Genomic DNA, 20588 nt, shown 5'->3' with positions numbered 1-20588 from the left:
TCCTTGCAACAACCCTATGAAGTGGAACTATTACTAGCCCATTTTACAAATGAGGAAAATGAGGTACGGGGTGATTAACCTGACCGCACATCAGAAAGCGACCGAGTGGGTTCAAACCCAGGAAATTTGACTCCAAAGTCAGTACTTTCCCCACTATACTCCACTGTCTAGCACGAATAAGAAGTCATGTGTATTTTGGTTGACTGTCTTAAGCCTGGTTAAAATGAAATAAAGATAGATATGTAACAATATAATATAGTCATAGCTACCATTTTTTAAATACCTACTGTATATGCCAGGCAAATACTATCTTTATTTTATTAATCTTATAAAGTTATTTTTCAGAAGAGAAAACTAAGGCTCAAAGAGTTTAAGTGACTTGCCAAAGGTCACAAAACTAGCAAGTGTTGGAATTAAGATCCAGGTCTAACTCCAAAGCCCACATGCTTTACCTAGCACGTCAAGCTGCCTCTCCACTTCTCTTACACGTGAGTATATTTTTAAATGACTGCTTCCTTTTCCCTTTGTCATAGGGGCTACACTCAAATCGTGTGGGCTTTTGAGGGTAGGCTGGTCCTAACAACTTTTGCGCATATGGTACAAAATTCACTTCAAGGGGCGCCTGGGTGGCGCAGTCGTTAAGCGACTGCCTTCAGCTCAGGGTGTGATCCCGGTGCTCTGGGATCGAGCCCCATATCAGGCTCCTCCGCTAGGAGCCTGCTTCTTCCTCTCCCACTCCCCCTGCTTGTGTTCCCTCTCTCGCTGGCTGTCTCTGTCAAATAAATAAAATCTTTAAAAAACAAAAACAAACAAAAATTCACTTCAAAACGGAACACGGTGAAATGTCAGTCTCGCTCCCACTCCTAACCACAGTCCTGCAGTCCCAGTCCCCTTCATGAGAGGCCACCACTGCTTTGTGGGTTTTCTTTTTGCGTTCCCATTCGGAGATAATACATTCACATACAAGACTCCTCTTTCCCTCCTATAAACAGCATATTATTACACCATATTCCACCATGCTTTTTTTTTTAAGGATTTATTTATTTTAGAAAGAGAGAGAGAGAGTGGGGGTGGGAGTGGGGGTGGGCAGAAGGAGAGGGAGGAAAAGAATCTCAAGCAGACTCCCCACTGAGCGCAGAGCCTGACGCAGGGCTCGATCTCACAACCCTGAGATCACCACCTGAGCCAAAGCCAAGAGTTGGACACCTATCTGACTGAGCCACTCAGGCGCCCCCCACTGTGCTTTTTTATCTATTAATTTATCACACAGATTAATCCCATCAGAAGCTTTTTTAAATAGCTGCGCAGAATTATACTAATTGGATATAGCATAATTTATTTAACCTATTCCCAACTGAATGGCTAGTTAGTTTGTTTCCATGGCAGTAACAATTTAAAGAGTTTCCTACCATATGAAAGTAATTCTTACATCCTCTGGTTAATGACGTGCACAATCTTAAAGTAATTTCCTATTCCTTCCTTCTTCAATCCCCTGTACTGCCAAGTCCTATTCACTCATTTCTGTCTCTCTTGACACAGCTCTTTCTTCTCATTTCCTCCAGCTATACCTCAGTTCTTTATAAGGATCTCCCCAGACTTGCTCTAGTCATATCCCTGTCTCCAGGCATCCCCCTACTTTAAAATATTCAGCACACAGCCTGAGGAATCATCTTCCAATGATGCTGCTTTATCCCCACTGCTAAAACACTTTAAGCAACCTCTCATTATTTACCAAATTCCACGCTCTAGACCACAAGACAGGAGAAGCATACTAACAGTCACTGAGCCTCTGTGAATGCACCGAACACTGTACAGACATCATTTCACTTAATCCTCCCCCAAATCTTGTAATGGAAGATGATACTTGCCCCATTTTACAGCCAAAGAAATAGAGGGGGTGAGAGATTAGTGATTTGTTTAATGTTATCCAGCTAGTATGTGGCTGAGCTAGGATTTGTCCATTCGTCTAATTGCAAAGCACATGCTTTTAATTGGCAAGGGACGCCGTTTCCTGAAAGGGATATCGTCCTCCATTTCATGGTGTGAGGATTAGCCGTAAGGATTTAGGTGCAATCACTCAGCCAGAGCTTCACACGGCTGCCTTGTTCCTGCTACACAGGCCTCAGCCAAAATGCGGCCTCCGCAGAGAGGATTTTCCTGACTCTACCAGCCTCGGAGAAACAACCTTTCATACAATCTCATATTGTCTAACTCTTTATCCGATTTTAGTTTCTTTGGCCTAACACATATAAAGGGTCAACAAATACCTGTTTATATTTACTTATCAATTTATAGGGGGGAAACTTTCTCCAACTTTTGGCTTCTATGAATTAAAAAAAAAGGAAAAAAGCAATTCAACATAAAGTGACTCTTTGCTCATTCAAATTACCAATAACGAAGGAGAAATTTTACTAAAAGTCAACAAAATTTTTATTTAAACAAAAATTTTAAATACCTAAATTCTTGTGTGATTTTAAATTTAATTGTAATAAATTATAATAATTTTTTAAGATTTTATTTTTAAGTAATCTCTATACCCAACGTGGGGCTTGAACTCACAACCCCAAGATCAAGAGTTGCACGCTCCTCCCACGGAGCCAGCCAGGTGCCCCATAAATTATATTGTAGGTGTTACTTATTTACACTTTCAGGCATGATGCTCAATCCAGTCCATACAGAGTCATTATCTTATATAATCTTCATAATAAAATCACGAGGCAGGGGCGCCTGGGTGGCTCAGTCGGTTAAGCGTCTGCCTTTGGCTCAGGTCATGATCTCAGGGTCCTGGGCTTGAACACTGCTGCGTCAGGCTCCCTGCTCGGTGGAGAGTCTGCTGCTCCCTCTGCCTCTCCCTCTGCTCATGCTCTCTCTTTCTCTCTCAAATAAATAAAATCTTTTAAAAAAATTTTTTAAAAATGAAATCATGAGGCAGATACTAACATCATGGATGGGGGCAGCAGAGGTGATGGTGAAGGGGGGGCAATGAAGGCTTAGAGACATTCAATTACTTGTAGTAATTGGAGTGAGTGGAGGAGCCAGAACCTGAGCTCAGGTTTGTGGGACCCAAAGCCCACGTTCTGAACCCATAACATTAGACTGCCTTCCCTAATAGCATTGGGTGGATATAAGCCATCAGATGCAAGACAACGCTGCTTTCAATGAAGTACTTTGGGACATCCCTAGATCAGTAATCTCTTCTAAAAAGAATTACCCCAGAAAAGTCTAGCATTATCTGCAGCAAATGATTAGAGACTCTGTAAAGAAAGAAGGTTATTTATTGTATTTACTCCAGTCTTTGCGACTGAAACAGCACATCATGTCCCACCTGGGCAGCCTCGTAAGTGATGGTCTTGGTCTCAGTGTGAACAATAGGGACATCTTTGGTTGGGATTTCACTTTTCACAGCGTTGGCAGTATCTGAGATGGTGACGGTCTGAGTCTTCACCAGGGGAGGCTGTGAAGCAGTAAAGAAACAGAGTTACCAGAGTCTTCGGAAGGCTGTGGCGAACTAATCTTCTGACATTGATCTGATCAAAGTGATAGCTCTAATCGAGCGAAGGGCTAGGTCGTCTCTGCCCAAGACTTGGACGCTATTCCGAGTCGCCTTGACGAGGTGTCAGATCATGAGGGATAGTAAAAAACAGCATTACTGTAATCATTTTCATATCCTTAATGGAAAGCTATAAGATCAGATGGTTATAGTGATACAAAACACTTTAGACTGACCTTCAGAACTTGAATATAAAACTGTTTGCCAAATAGCCATCACTTTTGTGTGTCCTTGTGACTGTGCCATTATAATTAAGAAAATCAGTCACATTTCCTCCACTAACTACAAATGGGACGTGAAATGGCGACGGCATTGGAACACTTTATCCTGGAATTCATTCACTTCTTTCAAATCAATGTCAGACATTCACTTTGGATTTATTGAGAAGGAACAGTATTTGGGAAACTGGAAAGAAATCATCACTTCTACCACCACCTGGTGATTAATCTCAGAATTCAGAAGAATGCACATTAGCGGAGTATCAAAGGCTTCTTGTCCATCAGCTCACCTTGCCAAAGACTATAAATCACCCTAAAACTACCATTCAATTGTGACAAAGTTAAGTGGCCATACACCTTAGCATAGGAGATTAGTGCCTGTGAGCATGGAAGCCCTTGTGAGTGGGGTCAGTGGGAGTGGTGGGTTGTACTATGTGGCCGCAATACAGAAATAATTATTTGGGTTTGAAATCTTAAAAAAAAAAAAAAAAAAAGAAAAATCAGTTGCCTCTTTTAATGAACAGTATTTGAATTTTTTGAGCATGGCCTTGGAACACTAATGGCTCCTCATTATAGAAGTCTCAGAAACTCATCTCTTTACATAGCCCATACGTGAGCAAGGAAAAGAGGAACCCACTCACACCAGCTTCATAAAGATAAGCAGCTGGAATTCACCCTCAGGAGTTTTAAGTCACCAGGGGAGAAAGCGTTTCTAGTCATGGAGTTAATTTCTCTGAATAAATTTATTTGTAGTAATCAAGGGCTTCGATTTTATTCTGTGATTCTGAAAAAAGCAGAGCGGCGATTGCCCTCACCACCACCAGCACCTCCTCCACAGCGCGGATTCTGACCCTCTCCCAAAGTGAGTCATTACACCTGAATCATTGAATCGGTTACTACCTGGAAACTTCGAATGAGGCTGGGGAACTGGTTACCCACACGAGAGTCATGAAATGATCCATTTTGCTTTCCAGGTGGCTCTCCTGGTGTAACACGTTCTTCACTACTCTCTGCCTTTTTTTCACCAAGTTGCAGCTGAGAGGAAGCTGGCGATACTGAGAACTTTACAGCACTGGCCTCTTCCTCCACTCCTATACATTCCCCACTTGAGCCTCTTGGCATTTCCTTAATATCAAGATAGCCAGCTGCCCCCTGCTCCTTCTCTTCTGTCTCCTTGCTGCTTATGGAGAGGGAGCCAAACTCAAAGTTTTGCGGAGACTCCGACGGGGTGGTCATTTGGCTCTTACTAGGAATTACTGAGTGCTTGGGACCATCCCATTCAGAGTCAGGGTTGGTAGATGGCCCCTTTGTCACGGCAGCCGCCTCCTCTGTGCGAATGCCATTTATATTCTACAAATGAATGAACACATACAAAAGCAAGAAGATTAGGAATCACGGGGAATATAGTGAACTCTGAGAATCAACAATGATTTTTAAGAGGTCTCAAAAACATTAGTATCAATATAAACCAAGAATCTTAGCTCCTGAGGTAGCCAAAAGGAACAACGGCTGTTCACTAAATATATCAGTGGCTTAAGCAGTTCCAACCTTATTTTGGCCATATTTCCATAACCCTGTTAACCTGAGAAATAATTCTGATGTGCCTTACACGGTACCAAGCACTTGGTGTTACTATGATCTACGCTGTATAACATACACTCTTCACACTTAAAGGACTGACTTTGCCATTCCTAAATACCTAACTCATTACTATGCGCAGGAGACCATGCAATTTATGAGCCAATCAAAACATTCTCCAGAAGCCTGATCAGGTTGAAAAATGTTTCGTATCTCCAAGCCATAAATATCATCATCATACTAGCCCCTGATGGAGAAGCTAAAATCTCAACTTTGGATGGCAGGGATTAAAACATTGACTACATCCAGAACAAACTTAATCCAACCATTGTCATGAAATCAAACATCAAAAATAGTGAAGTATTTCTTTGTACACATAATAAAAGTGACCCAGCAGCTGAGATACATTTTTAAATTTTTTTAATTTTTTAATTTTTTAAAAAAGATTTTATTTATTTATTTGACAGAGAGAGAGAGAGCCAGCAAGAGAGGGAACACAAGCAGGGGGGAGTGGGAGAGAAAGAAGCAGGCTCCCAGCGGAAGAGCCTGATGCGGTGCTCCATCCCAGAATGCTGGGATAACGCCCTGAGCCAAAGGCAGACGCTTAATGACTGAGCCACCCAGGTGGCCCTGAGATACATTTTTTAAAAAGATTTTTTATTTACTATTTGAGATAGAGCTCACAAGCAGAGGGGAGGGGCAGAGAGAGAGGGAGAAGCAGACTCCCCGCTGAGCAGAGAGCCTGATGCAGGACTTGATCCCACGACTCCGAGATCATGACCTGAGCTGAAGGCAGACGCTTAACCGACTGAGCCACCCAGGCGCCCCGAGATATATTTCTTCATAGATGAATGACCGATCTCCACCCCTAAGAAGTAAGTCCTGGAAACAGTTCTGTCCTGGGCCAGGTGCCTCACAGCACAGGAAAAACAGACCTAAAATAAGTACTTCCAACGGAATGTGGATGACAAGAAAACATCACCAATGGATGGACATTATCCTAAAGTTTAAAGAAAGGTGCTATAGGTAGAAGGGAAGGAATTCACACAAGTAAAAAAAGAATATGAGCCATTTGAAAAACGAACAGGCTGAGTGAAGCCAAATGTCAGGAAAAGTAAACATGTGGATGCACTCCCCAGAAAGCCATGTAGGCCTGAAATTTTGGAAGATCAACTTCCCATATTACATACCACCTAGCTAGTAAGTTGCTAACAGAAAAGGACTCTTTTAAAAAGGTATTCCTGCAGTCAATGACACATGCTTGGATCAGCTTACACATGTTAGTCCTCAAATCATGTCACATGCATTAGATTTTTTAAAAAATCGTTGCACTCCTGAACTTGTAAACCAACCTACATTGTGATGAATATACACCAGTGCCCTATTACGGCAAGGAAAGATGCGCCCCACTCAAGAATTCCAGGCCAACTTTACTTCTAAGCCATCTTGAAACTGTCAACTCCAGAGCATCTCGGACTGGTACAAGCTGAATTTGGATCAGGCAGGTATTTCACGGACTGATTGCGAAGATTACATAGGGCGTGAAAAATGAGACTGAGAAAGGACAACAGAAACTGTCTCTGTAGACGAATCAGAGATACATCAAATATTCTTGCTAAGGGTATGTGAGTTTCCTCATATTTAAAACGAGAATAATACCTGGTTTAACTCATGGGGTTCTAAGGATCAAAATAAAAATAATAATACATGTGAAGGCACTTCGTAAATTCTAAAGTACCATATACAGTCACTTCATTCAACCAACATTCTGAGCACCTATAATACACTAGGGCCTTATTTACTTCAAGAAAATTAGTTGTTATTATTTACATACTGTATCACTTTCTAGGGCACTTTTCTCACCATTTCTTTTGAGTGACAAGCTGTTAGAGCTGTCCAAAAATAGATCAGCTGGTAATAAATAAACAGACTTTCTCAGCTTGCTGTATGCTAGCTGTAGCCGTGTGAATAGCATATCCGAACCCACTCACGTGGAGAAATACTTCGCGGCTTTTCCAACCAATTTTGTCACAATTGAGAAGATTGATTTATAACCAGGAAAACACCGAAGAAAATCAAGTTAGAGCCAATTTTACACCAGTCTGCTCCAGTGATATGTAGTGGTCTATTATCAAGAAGCCATTTGTGAATCGGACATCGTTTGGGCCAGCAACACCTGGCCCAAAGCTGCCTACTGTTGAGTAAAACTAGATCAAGCATGATTTTTTTTTCAAACCACGTATAGAGGAGACCACTGATAAAAGCCGCAGCTACAGTAACATCATTTCAACAAATATTTACTGACCACTTAACATGTGTTAGTCACTGGAGATACAGGGAAAATTAATAATAGTTGGGTTAGATGACCACTTAGAGCATTCTCACATATGGTCAAATCAGCCTCCCCAGTTGGCTCTGTTGTCCAGATCTGGACACAGCCAACGACGTACTGGACATCTTCCCAGCCATATGGAATGCAATATGCCCCAAACTAAGCTCATCTCTGCTGCTGCCTGGACCTGCCACCCCTACTTCCTCGTTTCTGTGATATTGGTAAATGGCACCATCATCCAGCCAGTCTTCCATGCCAGAATCCCTGAAATCATCTTCAATGCCGTCCTTACACTCACCCACCAACCCCCGTAAATTACTGCAAGTCATTTCCATTGCTTTTAGTATTGCCCTTATCTGTTTCTATTCCCACGTTTACTACCTTCATTCAGGCTCGTGTAATGCCTCACTTCGCTTACTTAACTAATGCCCTAAATAGTGTTTCTTCTTTGCTTTTTTCCTTCCTTCTTTGTCATCTCAAACCTTCCTCTACCCTGCGGCTAAAGAGTTTAGAGAGAGCGCAAGCCGGGGGAGGGGCAGAGGGGCAGAGGGCAGAGGGAGAAGCAGACTCCCCGCTGAACGGGGAGCCCTGCTCCGGGCTCATTACCAATCGCAGGACTCCCTAAAGTGTTTATTTCTAAACTGAAACATTGAGAACTCCATTTTGCAGCTTAAAACTCTTTAGTGGTTCTTCACTGCCTCCGGTTAAAGTTCAGACCATTTGGTAAGACACAGAGAAGACTTTAAAATATGACTCCAACCGATAATGCTAAGTGAAATAAGTCAAGCAGAGAAAGACAAATATCATATGATTTCTCTCATCTATGGAACATAAGAAATAGGATGATCGGTAGGGGAAGAAAGGGATAAAGAAAGGGGGGGTAATCAGAAGGGGGAATGAAGCATGAGAGACTACGGACTCTGAGAAACAAACTGAGGGCCTCAGAGGGGAGGGGGAGGGGGGAATGGGATAGACTGGTGATGGGTAGTAAGGAGGGCACGTATTGCATGGTGCACTGGGTGTTATACGCAACTAGTGAATCATCGAGCTTTACATCGGAAACCGGGGATGTACTGTATGGTGACTAACATAATATAATAAAAAATCATTAAAATAAATAAATAAATAAAATAAAATAAACTATGACTCCAACCTCTCTCTCCAGCTTCACCCTGTTGTACCTCCACAGACACCCTTCTTTCCATTAATTCAAAACTATTTGCAGTTCCTAGAACAGAGCATGCTTTCTTTTGCCTCCCTGCCTTTGTAAGTATTGTCAATATTGTTCCTTCCGCCTGGAAGTCCATGCTCAGCTCAAGTGTCAGTTCTGGAAGTTTTCCCGAGCACCTGAAGTATGTAGATACTATTTCTCTTTTGTTCCTATTGCACCTTGTCATTCCTGGTTTAGTAATCTGTCTTTCCCATTTGACTGTGAGTTCCTTAGAGGGTGGTGGTGGTGGTGGTGGTGGTGGTGGTGGAGATAAGGATTTCCTGTTACTTAGCCCTGTTTCTCTCTTGTTTAGTTTCTGGCACATAACAGATGTTCAGTAAAAACTTGTTGAAAGTATATTCAGTAAGTCCAGGTGACTTGAGAACTTCTGCTTGGCCTTGTGCTATTTAAAAACTGAAAAGGCATGTGTAGAAAGAACTTAAAAAGTGGGACGCCTGGGTGGCTCAGTTGGTTAAGCATCCGACTCTTGATTTCGGCTCACATCATGACCTCAGCGTTGTGAGATCGAACCTGGCGTCAGCTGGGTGCGATGTCTGCTTAAGATTCTCTCCCTGTGCACCCCCTCCCACACACATACTTAAAAAAAAAAAAAAGGGAAAGAACATAAAGAGTGGCCCACCTGACCAGACCCACTGTCCCATCCAGCATTTTATCTCCTACATCAGTAAAATGAGAGGAAAACTGACAGTACTCATGTTCACAACATGCCAGATAGTGCACTAGTCACTTTAATATGTTTCCTCACTTAATTTTTCACAACCTCACTACGAAGTAGTCACTATCTCTACTTTAGAGATATAGATGAAGAAACAGGGAGGTTAAGCAACTCCGAGCTAGTTAAGTGAGGGAGCTAGGGTTTAAACTCAAGTTGGTTTCTGGTTCTAAAGCCCATTTCTTCCATGGCAACAAGGTATTTCAAGTAAGACCAGAGGACATGTCCTTTTATGCTCAAAAGAATGTGCATCAAACGTGACTGTACTTTCGAGAAGTACCAAGATTGTCCAGAGTCCTCTTAGCAGAGTCTGATTTCAGTGTCCAACACTATACTTTTAAAAATAAGGAGATGGCTGAAAAGCCAGAAGAAAAGATGGAGACAAAAAGAAGATATAAAATCTCCGTGACATGACTCCCAAACTTGGGCGTGCAACATGAGTGAGGAATGTTAACTGACAGCGTTGTGCCTTTAGCTGTGGCTGTGAGCAAGGGCCACTGGATTGTATAAGACTGTGCCCAAGAGCATATCCCAAATTGGCCTGGAAACTTTAAAGGAATCTTGTCAGGGTAGGAACAAGTATAGGACTGTATCTGAACCTCCCACAGTAACTGACAAAATTGAGACGTAAAGTGATTCAAAGGTGCTAATTCAGACATTGCTTATCTGGACTGATGGGGGGGTCTAGAAGAACGATGTTACAATAGTAAGACCAGCTGCCTCTACAAAGTACAGCCAGGCTGTCTAGTTGGTTTCAAGACTAGGAGAAGCAAGAATGTTAGACAAATATTTAATTGAGAACACTATTTGAAATGTTTCAATTTTATTTAAAAAGTGGATGGTTCCTGCTAAGTATGATAATTCAGTATTTTCTTTGGGGATTAAAAAAACAAAGGTTGTTTTTCTTTTTTTTTTTTTCCCTAAAGGTTTTCTCTTGAAAAGTATTCATTTAGAAGGATTATGTCTCAGGATCACCAAACCCTGTGTAGGTATGTGCCCGTGTAAGTTATAAATTACCTCTCCCTTGACTTAAAGATCCCAGAAGAGCAGGAGATGGCTGCTTTACAGGCATTTTGTTGCCACTCCATTAAATGCAATGCAGAGACTTTTCTTTTCAGGTTATTTCTGAAGCAAGGTATTTATACATTAGAAAGAATATTTATACATGAAAGAACCACAGTTATGCTCACAAGACCATCTTATCCTATAAGCATCACAATGAAAATAAATCCGGAAAACTTTCCTAAAATTTTGCCACATAAGAAAAAAGCCATAGAAGTTTTTTTTCTGGAGGGACCATGTAGCCATTTCTCCCCACACACTTGATCACCTGTCTCTGCTCTTTAGTGAAGACCGAATAAGGACCCACGTGACGAATAGCAGTATCACCGCCGACTTGCCATGTGATTTCAGGGAACTACTTTCACCTCAGGATCATCCTTAAATGTTGGAATGAGGGAAGAAGGCAAAAATGCTGACTTCAAAAAGACTAAACCCTTCTCTTGGTAATGTGCGAGGCTTTATTTCTTACCCATTTAAAAATAGTATTTTCCTGTGTGTAACTATACACATGAAAAAGACTTCAGGGCATATTAAAATATCAGTAGTAGTAGCAGAACTGCAAATAATTTTTTTTTAAAAGTAAACTCTGTGCCCAACGTAGGACTTGAACTCACGACCCTGAGACCAAGAGTCACATGCTGTACCAACGAAGCCAGCCAGGCACCCCAAGAACTGCAAATAATGTAATTTCTTTGTTTGTGTTTTTCTGTATTTCCTAACCTTTCTAAAATGAATATGCATTACTTTTGTTATAAAAAATGTTTTTTAATTATTTTCTTATGCAAGTTTTTGTATCTGGTTTCATAATGAGACAGTATGCAAAGCCTGAAGATTCTGGTAAACAATTTATGAAGTGCTGATAAATCCTTAAGGTCCTCCAACCATTTAAAAAGTTAAAAATAGGGGCGCCAGCATGGGTCAGTTTGTTAAGCATCTGCCTTCGGCTCCGGCCATGATCCCAGGGTCCTGGGTTCAGGCGCCATGTTGAGCCCCTCATGGAGCTCCCTGCTTCTCCCTCTCCTCCCCACTTGTGCTCTATCTCTCATTCTCTCAAATAAGTAAATAAAATCTTAAAAAAAAAAAACAGTTAAAAGAGTTTCCTAAAAGAAAAAGTAGTTAATAGAAAGAATGGTAAGTAATATAAGCAACTGGTAACTAATATAAACATTCTCTTTTATAAGGAGAATATAAAACCTTAGTAATTTGGCAAGTGGATTTTGAAAGTCAAAGTCAATAATTGTGGACCTAAGGTATCTGGGTGGAAAAGAAACAGCTCAACTTTAAGGTGTAGCTTCATTATATTTTGTTTAATGTTTTCTGATTTAAAGATGGCAGGGCTGGGGTGCCTGGGTGGCTCAGCCGTTGGGCGTCTGCCTTCGGCTCAGGGCGTGATCCCAGCGTTCTGGGATCGAGCCCCACATCAGGCTCCTCCGCTATGAGCCTGCTTCTTCCTCTCCCACTCCCCCTTCTTGTGTTCCCTCTCTCGCTGGCTGTCTCTCTCTGTCAAATAAATAAATAAAATCTTTAAAAAAAAATAATAAAGATGGCAGGGTTATTCTCAGGAATGTGAATGAAAATATGGTTCTATCTGTGACTTAATTCCTTAGTAGATTTTCTTATTAGATAACCTGCCTCTGAAACCAGTAAAGACATGCAAAGAAAATTATCATTCTCTTGCCAGTCATGATAGCAACTGGGAATATAAAATATTAAAGATCAAAGAACCCTAAAACTTGATCTGAGCAGTAAGTCTAGATTAAGTGATATATGCTACGAATCAACACTATCACTTCAATCAGAATGATTTATACTTTTTTTTCTTTTTTTTTTTTTTTTGCCCGAGTGCCCTGCACCTCAGGTTTAAATCTTGTTTTATTGGAATCAAGTATAAAACATCGGAATGACTGCAAAAATTCAATAAACAGTTGTTTAATTGCCATCTCACAAGAGAAACGTCTTTTAGGTGATTTGGGGACAGATGAAAGAAAGAAGCGATCCAATCCTAGGGTATTTAGATTTAGTTGAAGATATTGACAAAGATATGTACAGATGGCAGTTAAATATATTTACACAAGAAAAATGTATCTGGTGGTGGTGGCGATGGTGGTGGAACCTTGGGGGAGAAGGCAACTTTTATCAGAGCTGGTCTCAAGTTTAATTACAGTGTCTTGTTAATTTTTTGGTGCATTCTCAGTATGATACTGTTTACATGAAGCACCAAAATAAGCCAGTTAGTGATGTTACTGAGTCCACACAAGCAGAATTTGTTAACAGAACACTTTTGAAAGAAAGAAGAAAACAATCATGTCAGTTATAAAGTTAACTCCTAATGAGATCCCGGGAATCAATATATGCTTAATTTTGAGTTTGCAAAAAAATGCCTTTCCCTAGTACTTTATTCAATGTTTCCAAAGATCTAACTTTAGAATACCTGTGAAAAATGTATCTTCATATATGTCCATGTTCAAATGGATAGTATAGACAAACATGAATAAATATGGGTGTTCTTACTTGCTAAAAACAAGACAAATTTTGAGAGGGCCATTAACATGCTAGGGTGACATTTTACTTTATCGAATGAATGAAATTGACAAGTAGGGAACACAAATAATAACTGCAAAAAAATGTTCATAGTCCAGCCAGACCAAAATACAAACTGTGTCACTAAATTGCATGAATATCCTGACCTAACCCACTTTACCAACATCATCTTAAACCGTCTGAAACACTCTCCTCCAAATCAGCAAGGGCTTCACTCTGACATAAACACACTGAGGGACTCAGGCACAGAACACCAAAAATACTTTTTCTGATGAAGCTCGAATAATTCTTAGAGATACAAAACGTCATTTGGTTTGACAATGAGGTATTTTTGGTTTGTTTCCTTCTGGATATCCACCTAGTTTTCTTTTGACATAGTGTGTGAGGTTTGATTTAATTAATGGGAATTTAAGCTATTGATCTAAATATCTCCAATAAACATGTAAAGGAAACTACTAATTATTTTCTTCTAAAAAGTTCAATTTCTTTAATTGAATGATTTTTATTTGCTTTTTATTTTATTATTTTTAATAATAAATATATTTTATATGTTTATGAAATATATAAACCTGGGGCTTGAACTCACAACCCTGAGATCAAGACCCGAGCTGAGATCAAGAGTCGGACCCTTAACCGACTGTGCCGCCCAGGCACCCCTATTGAATGATTTTAATACCAGAAACCAGGTCATCCCCAGGGCCAAACAAAAGCCCTGACACCTCTGTCTCAACCACAGGCAAGGCCTCATTTCTCATCCTTATCTTCTGGTTCCTATACACTGAGAGAGATCGTATTTCAGGTTCTGGGACATTCTGTAGGACTCAACCTGGGAGACTTAAAGGGAGTCCAGCATTAATAAATCGGTGGCTTCAGGATCTTAGAGAACCATTTTCTTTTCTGAGAGCCATTTTTAATACCCAGTTTCATAAATCATTAGGGTCTCACAAAGTCCAACCTTCTCCTTAATTCACACTCTGTAACTTTTACCATATTTCATTTGGGGACTGAGTGACTTAGGAGACAGCTGTGGCATGACAGAATGTCACCGGGCTGAAACATCGAAGACCTGGGTTCCAGTGCCAGTTCTTTCACTAAAAACTGCTTGTTCTTGGGCAGACCTCTCAACCTCTGAGACTCTGTTTTATCAGATGAAGCAAGAACAGCACTTTTACGGTTATTATGAGGGTTCACTGTACAGGTGTGCACAATGAAGTGATAGGCAAATACTAGATACTATATGTCTTTGTACTCTATTCCTTAACATTTTACTTTTTGCAAAGAAACATGAACCAGAGCAATAGACACCTAGTCTCTACTTGGAAGTGTTTCCCGAGCACCCAAAGTGGGCCAATCCTATAGATTTAACTAAGGCTGGTCTTCCTTTCGGCTTAGCAAGTTCTCAGCCAGACAGAAATTTGAAGAAGGAAATTGTGGCAGAATATAAGAATTAAAATAGGCACTCTATGAGAATATTTAATAAAGACTCCTGAGCCAACATCCTCATGTAAAACACTAGACAGGCCACTTCAAATAGTTTTGAGATGTATACTGTCTATTAAGAAAGAAAATTAGGAAAAACAGTTCTGATTAGTCACAAAATTTACAACCATTTTAAAGTTCAATAGATTTACTGCTTTTTCTAAGCCCAAATCATATCAATGTTACTATCACAGATTTTGCTTCCTGAAATTATTAAATTTTCTATAAAAAGAGTTTAAGATTTAGCATATTAACCTCTATACTTACTTTCCACAATGGAATCCTAAATCTACCACATCTATTAAACTACCATTGGTTTTTACATTCTCTTCATTCTAGTTTACCGTTCTTTTAGGTAATCTCTACACCCAATGTGGCGCTTGAACTCACAACCCTGAGATCAAGAAACACATGCTCCCTCGACTGAGCCAGCCAGGCGCTCCTGGATTTTACCAGAGACCTAGGACTGGCCCTACACGTACTGCTCAAGGATACAATCAGCTCCGTAATGTTATCATGTTTGCAATGACTTTGTGGCCTGTTCAAATGCAAATACCTCAGGGAAAGTTAATACATTGAACGGTTATCAGTGTTTCTGTATGTCACAAAAAGGGGATCTGGGTATTCGTTAGACTTTTTAACAAGATTTACATAATTAAAAAAATAAATTTGATAAGAAAAAGGGAGTGAGCAGAAGGTGGCAAAGGGACTGAGGGACAGAGTTGTGCACAGACACACATACACCCACAGAGCACATTACCCTTGCTTTGCAAACCCAGTAAGAAATGTTCTGCACCGCAAATGCCCACAGAACCAGCAGGATTCGAGGTTATCTTGCTAAGCACAGAATGAAGATACCCAGCAGTAGTGTCCAGCTCCTGGTTCTTTACTAAAGCAAACGATAAATATTACAGTCACTTAACTTATCAACAGTCTGTTTAAATAATACCCCCAAACGGTCTGCAACATGCAAGCTAAAAAATGTAGGATCCAATCCTGATTAGATCAGTTAATTGCGAGTGCTTTGTTTCTACATTCTTCTCTTTAACAAAACATGGCAAGTTTATGTTTCAGCAAAGAACGGCTTTAAATGCCTTGGGGAAGAGCTCTAAAAAAACCCAAAACATATGTCTTTATACATTAATTTAGTATCAACATTTAATCTTATTCCTATTTTGAAAATTAATAATATTGGTGTTTCCTGTATTTGTATAATATTCAGTAGGAACATCAAGCTGGTGATTTAAAAAATTTCGTTAAATGCTTTTATATGGGCACTTGCAATAAAAGATAAATCAGATGTGGTAATAGCTTCTTTTGTAAAAGCCACGTATAAACAGCACATAAAGATGACAAGTCAAGCAGCAGTAGCCCATTCTTCAGCCAAAAAAGGAAACGGATGAAGAAAGAACAAAAAATCACCAAAAAGAAAATCATTCCCTGGCCCCCCCCACCCCCCAAAGCCTCATAAATAATAGTTTTGGTACACTTTCAGTGGAAAACTCAGGCCAGCTGACAGTTTGAAAAAGGACATTAGAATGGCAAACACTCAGGATGGGGATAAACTAACAACAGAGTAACCATGTGGCTAGCAAAGATGATTTAAAAATTCTATCTTTCCTCTCTAGTGTGCCATTCTGTATCTTGCAATACATTTCTCTTCATTCTAAATTTTCTCTCTTGGCTACATCCACCCCCACTTTTTTTAAAAAATAAAGTTAGTATGCTATTGGACCCTAGCTAGAAACACATCCTTGTAGTGCTCACTAGCTTCTCCACAAAACTTGAGTCATTTTCCTGGTTGATTGCTATTCTCTGGCATATAAAGATTACATCTGGGTAAAGGAGCTTACTTAGATGTTGGCCTTCATTAAATTACAGTTGGTAAAACTGCTTATTATAAGAAAATCACTCCATAATGCAGCCTCTCACAAATGCCAGCAAATGAAATTCGCCAATGACAATTATCCTTCAAACATAGTTTTTATACTTTCCTTAATAGTGCTGTTATTAGATTATCCCCAGAAAAGGTGACTTTAAAAGCAAACAGCTTCGAAATCAGTGCCTGGTGCAAAATTTTATCTATTAGGTAATAGAAAATTTTGCCTTAACAGTGCACTCACCAGCAAGGACTCCACAGATCATATGAGTGTTCTCAAACCTGAATAGAGCTATAGAAGTCAAAGTTTTCAGCAAATATTAAAAGTTATACTAAACATGTCTAGGAGAGCAGAAGCCTTTGGTTGGTCGATTTTATTTCAAGATACTAAGAAGGTCTGAGATAGAGAAATGGAGATGAAGAGGAAGGAATTATAACCAGTACAAAGACTCTGATCACTTAGTATGGAACACAATTAAATATATTCGGCAGGATTTCTCAGAAGTCCCAATTCCAAAAATGATTATAGACATAATAAGTACTTAAAAAAATATTACGGCCCAATTTATTATCTAGAAAATAGCATCTTGATTCCCCAGAACTAAGTACAACAGGAAACTATTATTGGATACTAACTAGCTGTGTCTCCTCTTCCTGAAAAATCCTGTAACAATGAAAATGACTCTCCATGTTAACATTTTCAACAAGTTCTTAAAAAGAACACGGCTTTGAAGAAACTCTTCAAAATTTTATACTACTCAGACGTGGCCACGAAGTACATACTTTGAGCTCGTAAACAGACCACTTCAAAATGTGGAGTGTTGGTTTTAAGTGATTACCTGGGTAATACAATAGAATCTAGAGCTGGGAAAGTAACATAAGAGATAAGGTTTACCCAAGGTGAAGTGAAAGATAAAGTGGTATACCTTCTGTTGGTTCTACATTACAGGAGCACGCTCTCCTCACACCCACATAGCCACACCCACTGCATTCTTCTCTCTTCACTATGATCACAGTGGCAATACTGGATGGTTAATAACCACTAATTTGTAGAGTGCTTTTTAAAAAAAACAAAAGACAAACTCAGCATATTAAAAATGCTTCTAACAGATGCGACAATTACATGTGTTGTAGTGACTAATTAAGATGGTTAGAAAAAAGTTATTTATAACACTTGGTATAAGTAAGTCAAATGAGTTCCAATCTGACTTTAAAACATTAATATTCTAAGAACTGAACACATGTCAAGGTTATCTCTGCTTTAGGACTGAGCAAAAGACAACTATTGGGACATAGAGAAGAGTGAAAATATGGAAAAACAAGGAAACTTTTCTGGAAAGACTGGCTAACAATATTTCTTGCTAATCCCCCCAAACAGGTTTCTTTCCTTTTTTTTTTTTTTAAGTGGGTCTATATACTGCATTGCTGGCTCCTACTTCCTTAATGACTACTATCAACCAGAATCAGATTTTCAGTAAGATTTATTCATGATAAATTTACATATTAACAGTAAATAACGTGAGAAAAATATCGAAGAAAATGTTCCAAAAGAGAATTTCTTAGCAGATTTCTTTAGGGTTAAATACCTTGCTGAACTGCTAAGGGACAAACAATGTATTCAGCCTAGTGTTAGATCTGAAGCATCCTGGACCAGGGACTGGAAAGGAACATAGGTTTACAGACTTATTAGAAAGCACCTCCCAAAGCTAAACACAGACCAAAGGAATCCTCCAGAACACAATCACGTCCACGTCAACTAGGAAGCAAAGACACTTGTGAAAGAACATCAATTTATTTTATTCTGACTTATTGGTAAATACCGCCCCAACAGGTCCTGAACCGGGGGGAATTCCTCTTAGGGAAATCTCTTTATTTAGAAAGAGGAACCCTTCTAAAATGTTTTCCTTAGATTCCCAACCTTAAATTTATACAACTGCTCGAGACACTAGGGCATACCGAAACTTCAGAGTAAAAAACATTTCACTTCCTTTACCGTGTTTGTTAGCTATCTCTAAAACCTATCTAAACAGAAAGTGAATCTGGGAATTGTTTCTTTATTCCTTAGGGGAAAACGAAGGCAGACTCTTGAAAACCAAACCAAACCAAACCAAACCAAGGGGCTAGCCGAATTCATCACGAAGTATGTTAAGAGCACGGTTAACATCGAACCATCTGGAAAACTGACGAAGGCAGGGGTGTTGCGGTGGTTACAGATATGTTAGATTACAGTTCTGGTGCACCCCAACTGCTAAATAAATAGAAACAAATGCCTTGTGTTTTGTTTTCCAATTCTAGTCATAAATAAGACCACAAATACTTCAGCACTGAACAAAGATGCAAAGAGCTTCTACAGCTCTTCAAGTAGTAGGAAGGCAGAAAGAGTAAATTAATCAGTTCTCTGATTCTCTGGACCCCTATCAGGGGTTAGCAAAGTACAGCCAACAGTCCAAATCCAGCCCACTCCTTGTTTTTGTATTGCTATGAGATAAAAATGGCTCTATGTTTGTTAATGGTCTGGAAAACACAGAATGATATTTAGTGACCATAAAAATGATATGAAATTCAAATTTCAGTGTCCATAAATAAAGTCTGAATTGGAATACGTTCATGTTCATTGTTTTATTGTCTGTGCTGCTTTCACTATACGATGGCAAAGTTGAGTGGTTACACCAGTGACCGTAAGGCCTGCAAAGCCTAAAATATGTATTATCTGGACCTTTATAGAAAAAGTTTGCCAACTCCTGGTCTATCTGATATACAAAACCCTTGATATCACAAGAGTTTGATACATTGGATGCTTTTATACTATGTGAAACACAAGAAAAAAGAAACTCTTCTCTGCAATGTATTTTAGATAAACACAAATTGTCAAATATCAGGTTCCCTTTATGGCATCACACTCCGAGATGAATTTATTCATACAAACAAGCCCCCAGTCTCAATAATACCTTCCATAGGGAAAACAGTTGATTGTTACCTTTGGTAAATGGATAAGAGCTTTTAATTGAACCAAATTACGAGGCATTCACAAGAGAGACTGACACCTACCACAGTAAATTCTTCGAAGAAACCACGGACCATACGACAGAATTAATAAGAGAAATAGTGGCTTCTGGCTCATATATGGGTTTTTCGGGCTACTCGCATATACTGATTAGGCGTATGGTGACTAATTTGGCACAAATTTGTGTTCCAATAAAAGAGATTCTACGTGAAAAGTTCGAGTTTATCCATTACCATCTGTGACTGATCATTCAATCCAATTTAACAAATTTCAATTATTTGTTACATATCTGGGATACAAAGGTGACGGACTGGCAAACAAAGATGAATAAAACAAAGCCTCTCACCTTTGAGAATCTCACAGTTCTGAGGAGACAGGTACAAGCTAAAAGAGATGGACTAACAACATTTCAAATTTTTAATACCACTTTTTCTGGTGGGGATCTAAGCCATAACCAGAATGTTAAACAGGAAGTAAGTTTCCATAAGTTTATCATATCACAATGATATAAATTAAATCACGTGGGTGCTAAAGTATGTAAAGATTAGTCAGTCAGAGAAGGCAAGCAAACTCAGAATGCAGGCTGTGGCGGTATGCTTCTTCAAAATAGAATAGCGATTCTGTCTTGTCAACAGATTCTGGGCTACAAGAAGTTCCCCAAGCTACAGAACTATCCCACCTCCACTCTTTCATCTAAAAAAAAAAAAAAAAAAAAAAAAAAAATCCCACGTGCCTGTGTCATCTATGAAGAAGCTTGAGGATTTCCAGGAATTTCAAGATGTTCTTTTTAAGAGAGAGGGCAAGTCAACGGGTAAGAACATAAGATGAATAAACCATTGGCAAGCAACCCATGGGCAATGGAGCCAAAGAGAAAAAGAGCTGATAAAATAAGGACAGCTAGAAAAAGAAAGAAGAAAGAGGATAACATGCTGGGGCGAAGACTGGGGCAGATCTGGACATCAGATGGTAAGTTATCTGAGGGCAAGAGCTATGACTAATTCC

The 20588-nt window shown here is 39.6% G+C and overlaps 1 protein-coding gene across 6 annotated transcripts in view; it reads right to left on the bottom strand.

The window, feature by feature from the left end:
• Positions 1-20588, bottom strand: part of EPB41 (erythrocyte membrane protein band 4.1) — a 192485-nt gene that overhangs the window by 10476 nt on the left and 161421 nt on the right. For 3 of the 6 annotated variants that reach the window (XM_008694501.2, XM_008694499.2, XM_040619138.1), the window contains 2 exons: positions 4669-5118; positions 3326-3454 (listed from right to left, as the gene is read on the bottom strand). In XM_008694501.2, the coding sequence (XP_008692723.1) occupies positions 3326-3454; positions 4669-5118 (579 nt within the window). The remainder of the gene's footprint in view (positions 1-3325; positions 3455-4668; positions 5119-20588) is intronic. The other 3 variants (XM_008694500.2, XM_008694502.2, XM_008694504.2) reach the window with 1 other exon arrangement.

The sequence above is a fragment of the Ursus maritimus genome, unplaced genomic scaffold (genome assembly GCF_017311325.1).
Source record: "Ursus maritimus isolate PB19 unplaced genomic scaffold, ASM1731132v1 scaffold_32, whole genome shotgun sequence".
NCBI classification, from domain to species: domain Eukaryota; kingdom Metazoa; phylum Chordata; class Mammalia; order Carnivora; family Ursidae; genus Ursus; species Ursus maritimus.
Note: the sequence above shows the minus strand (reverse complement) of the source record. Positions and strands in the feature narration are given on the sequence as shown.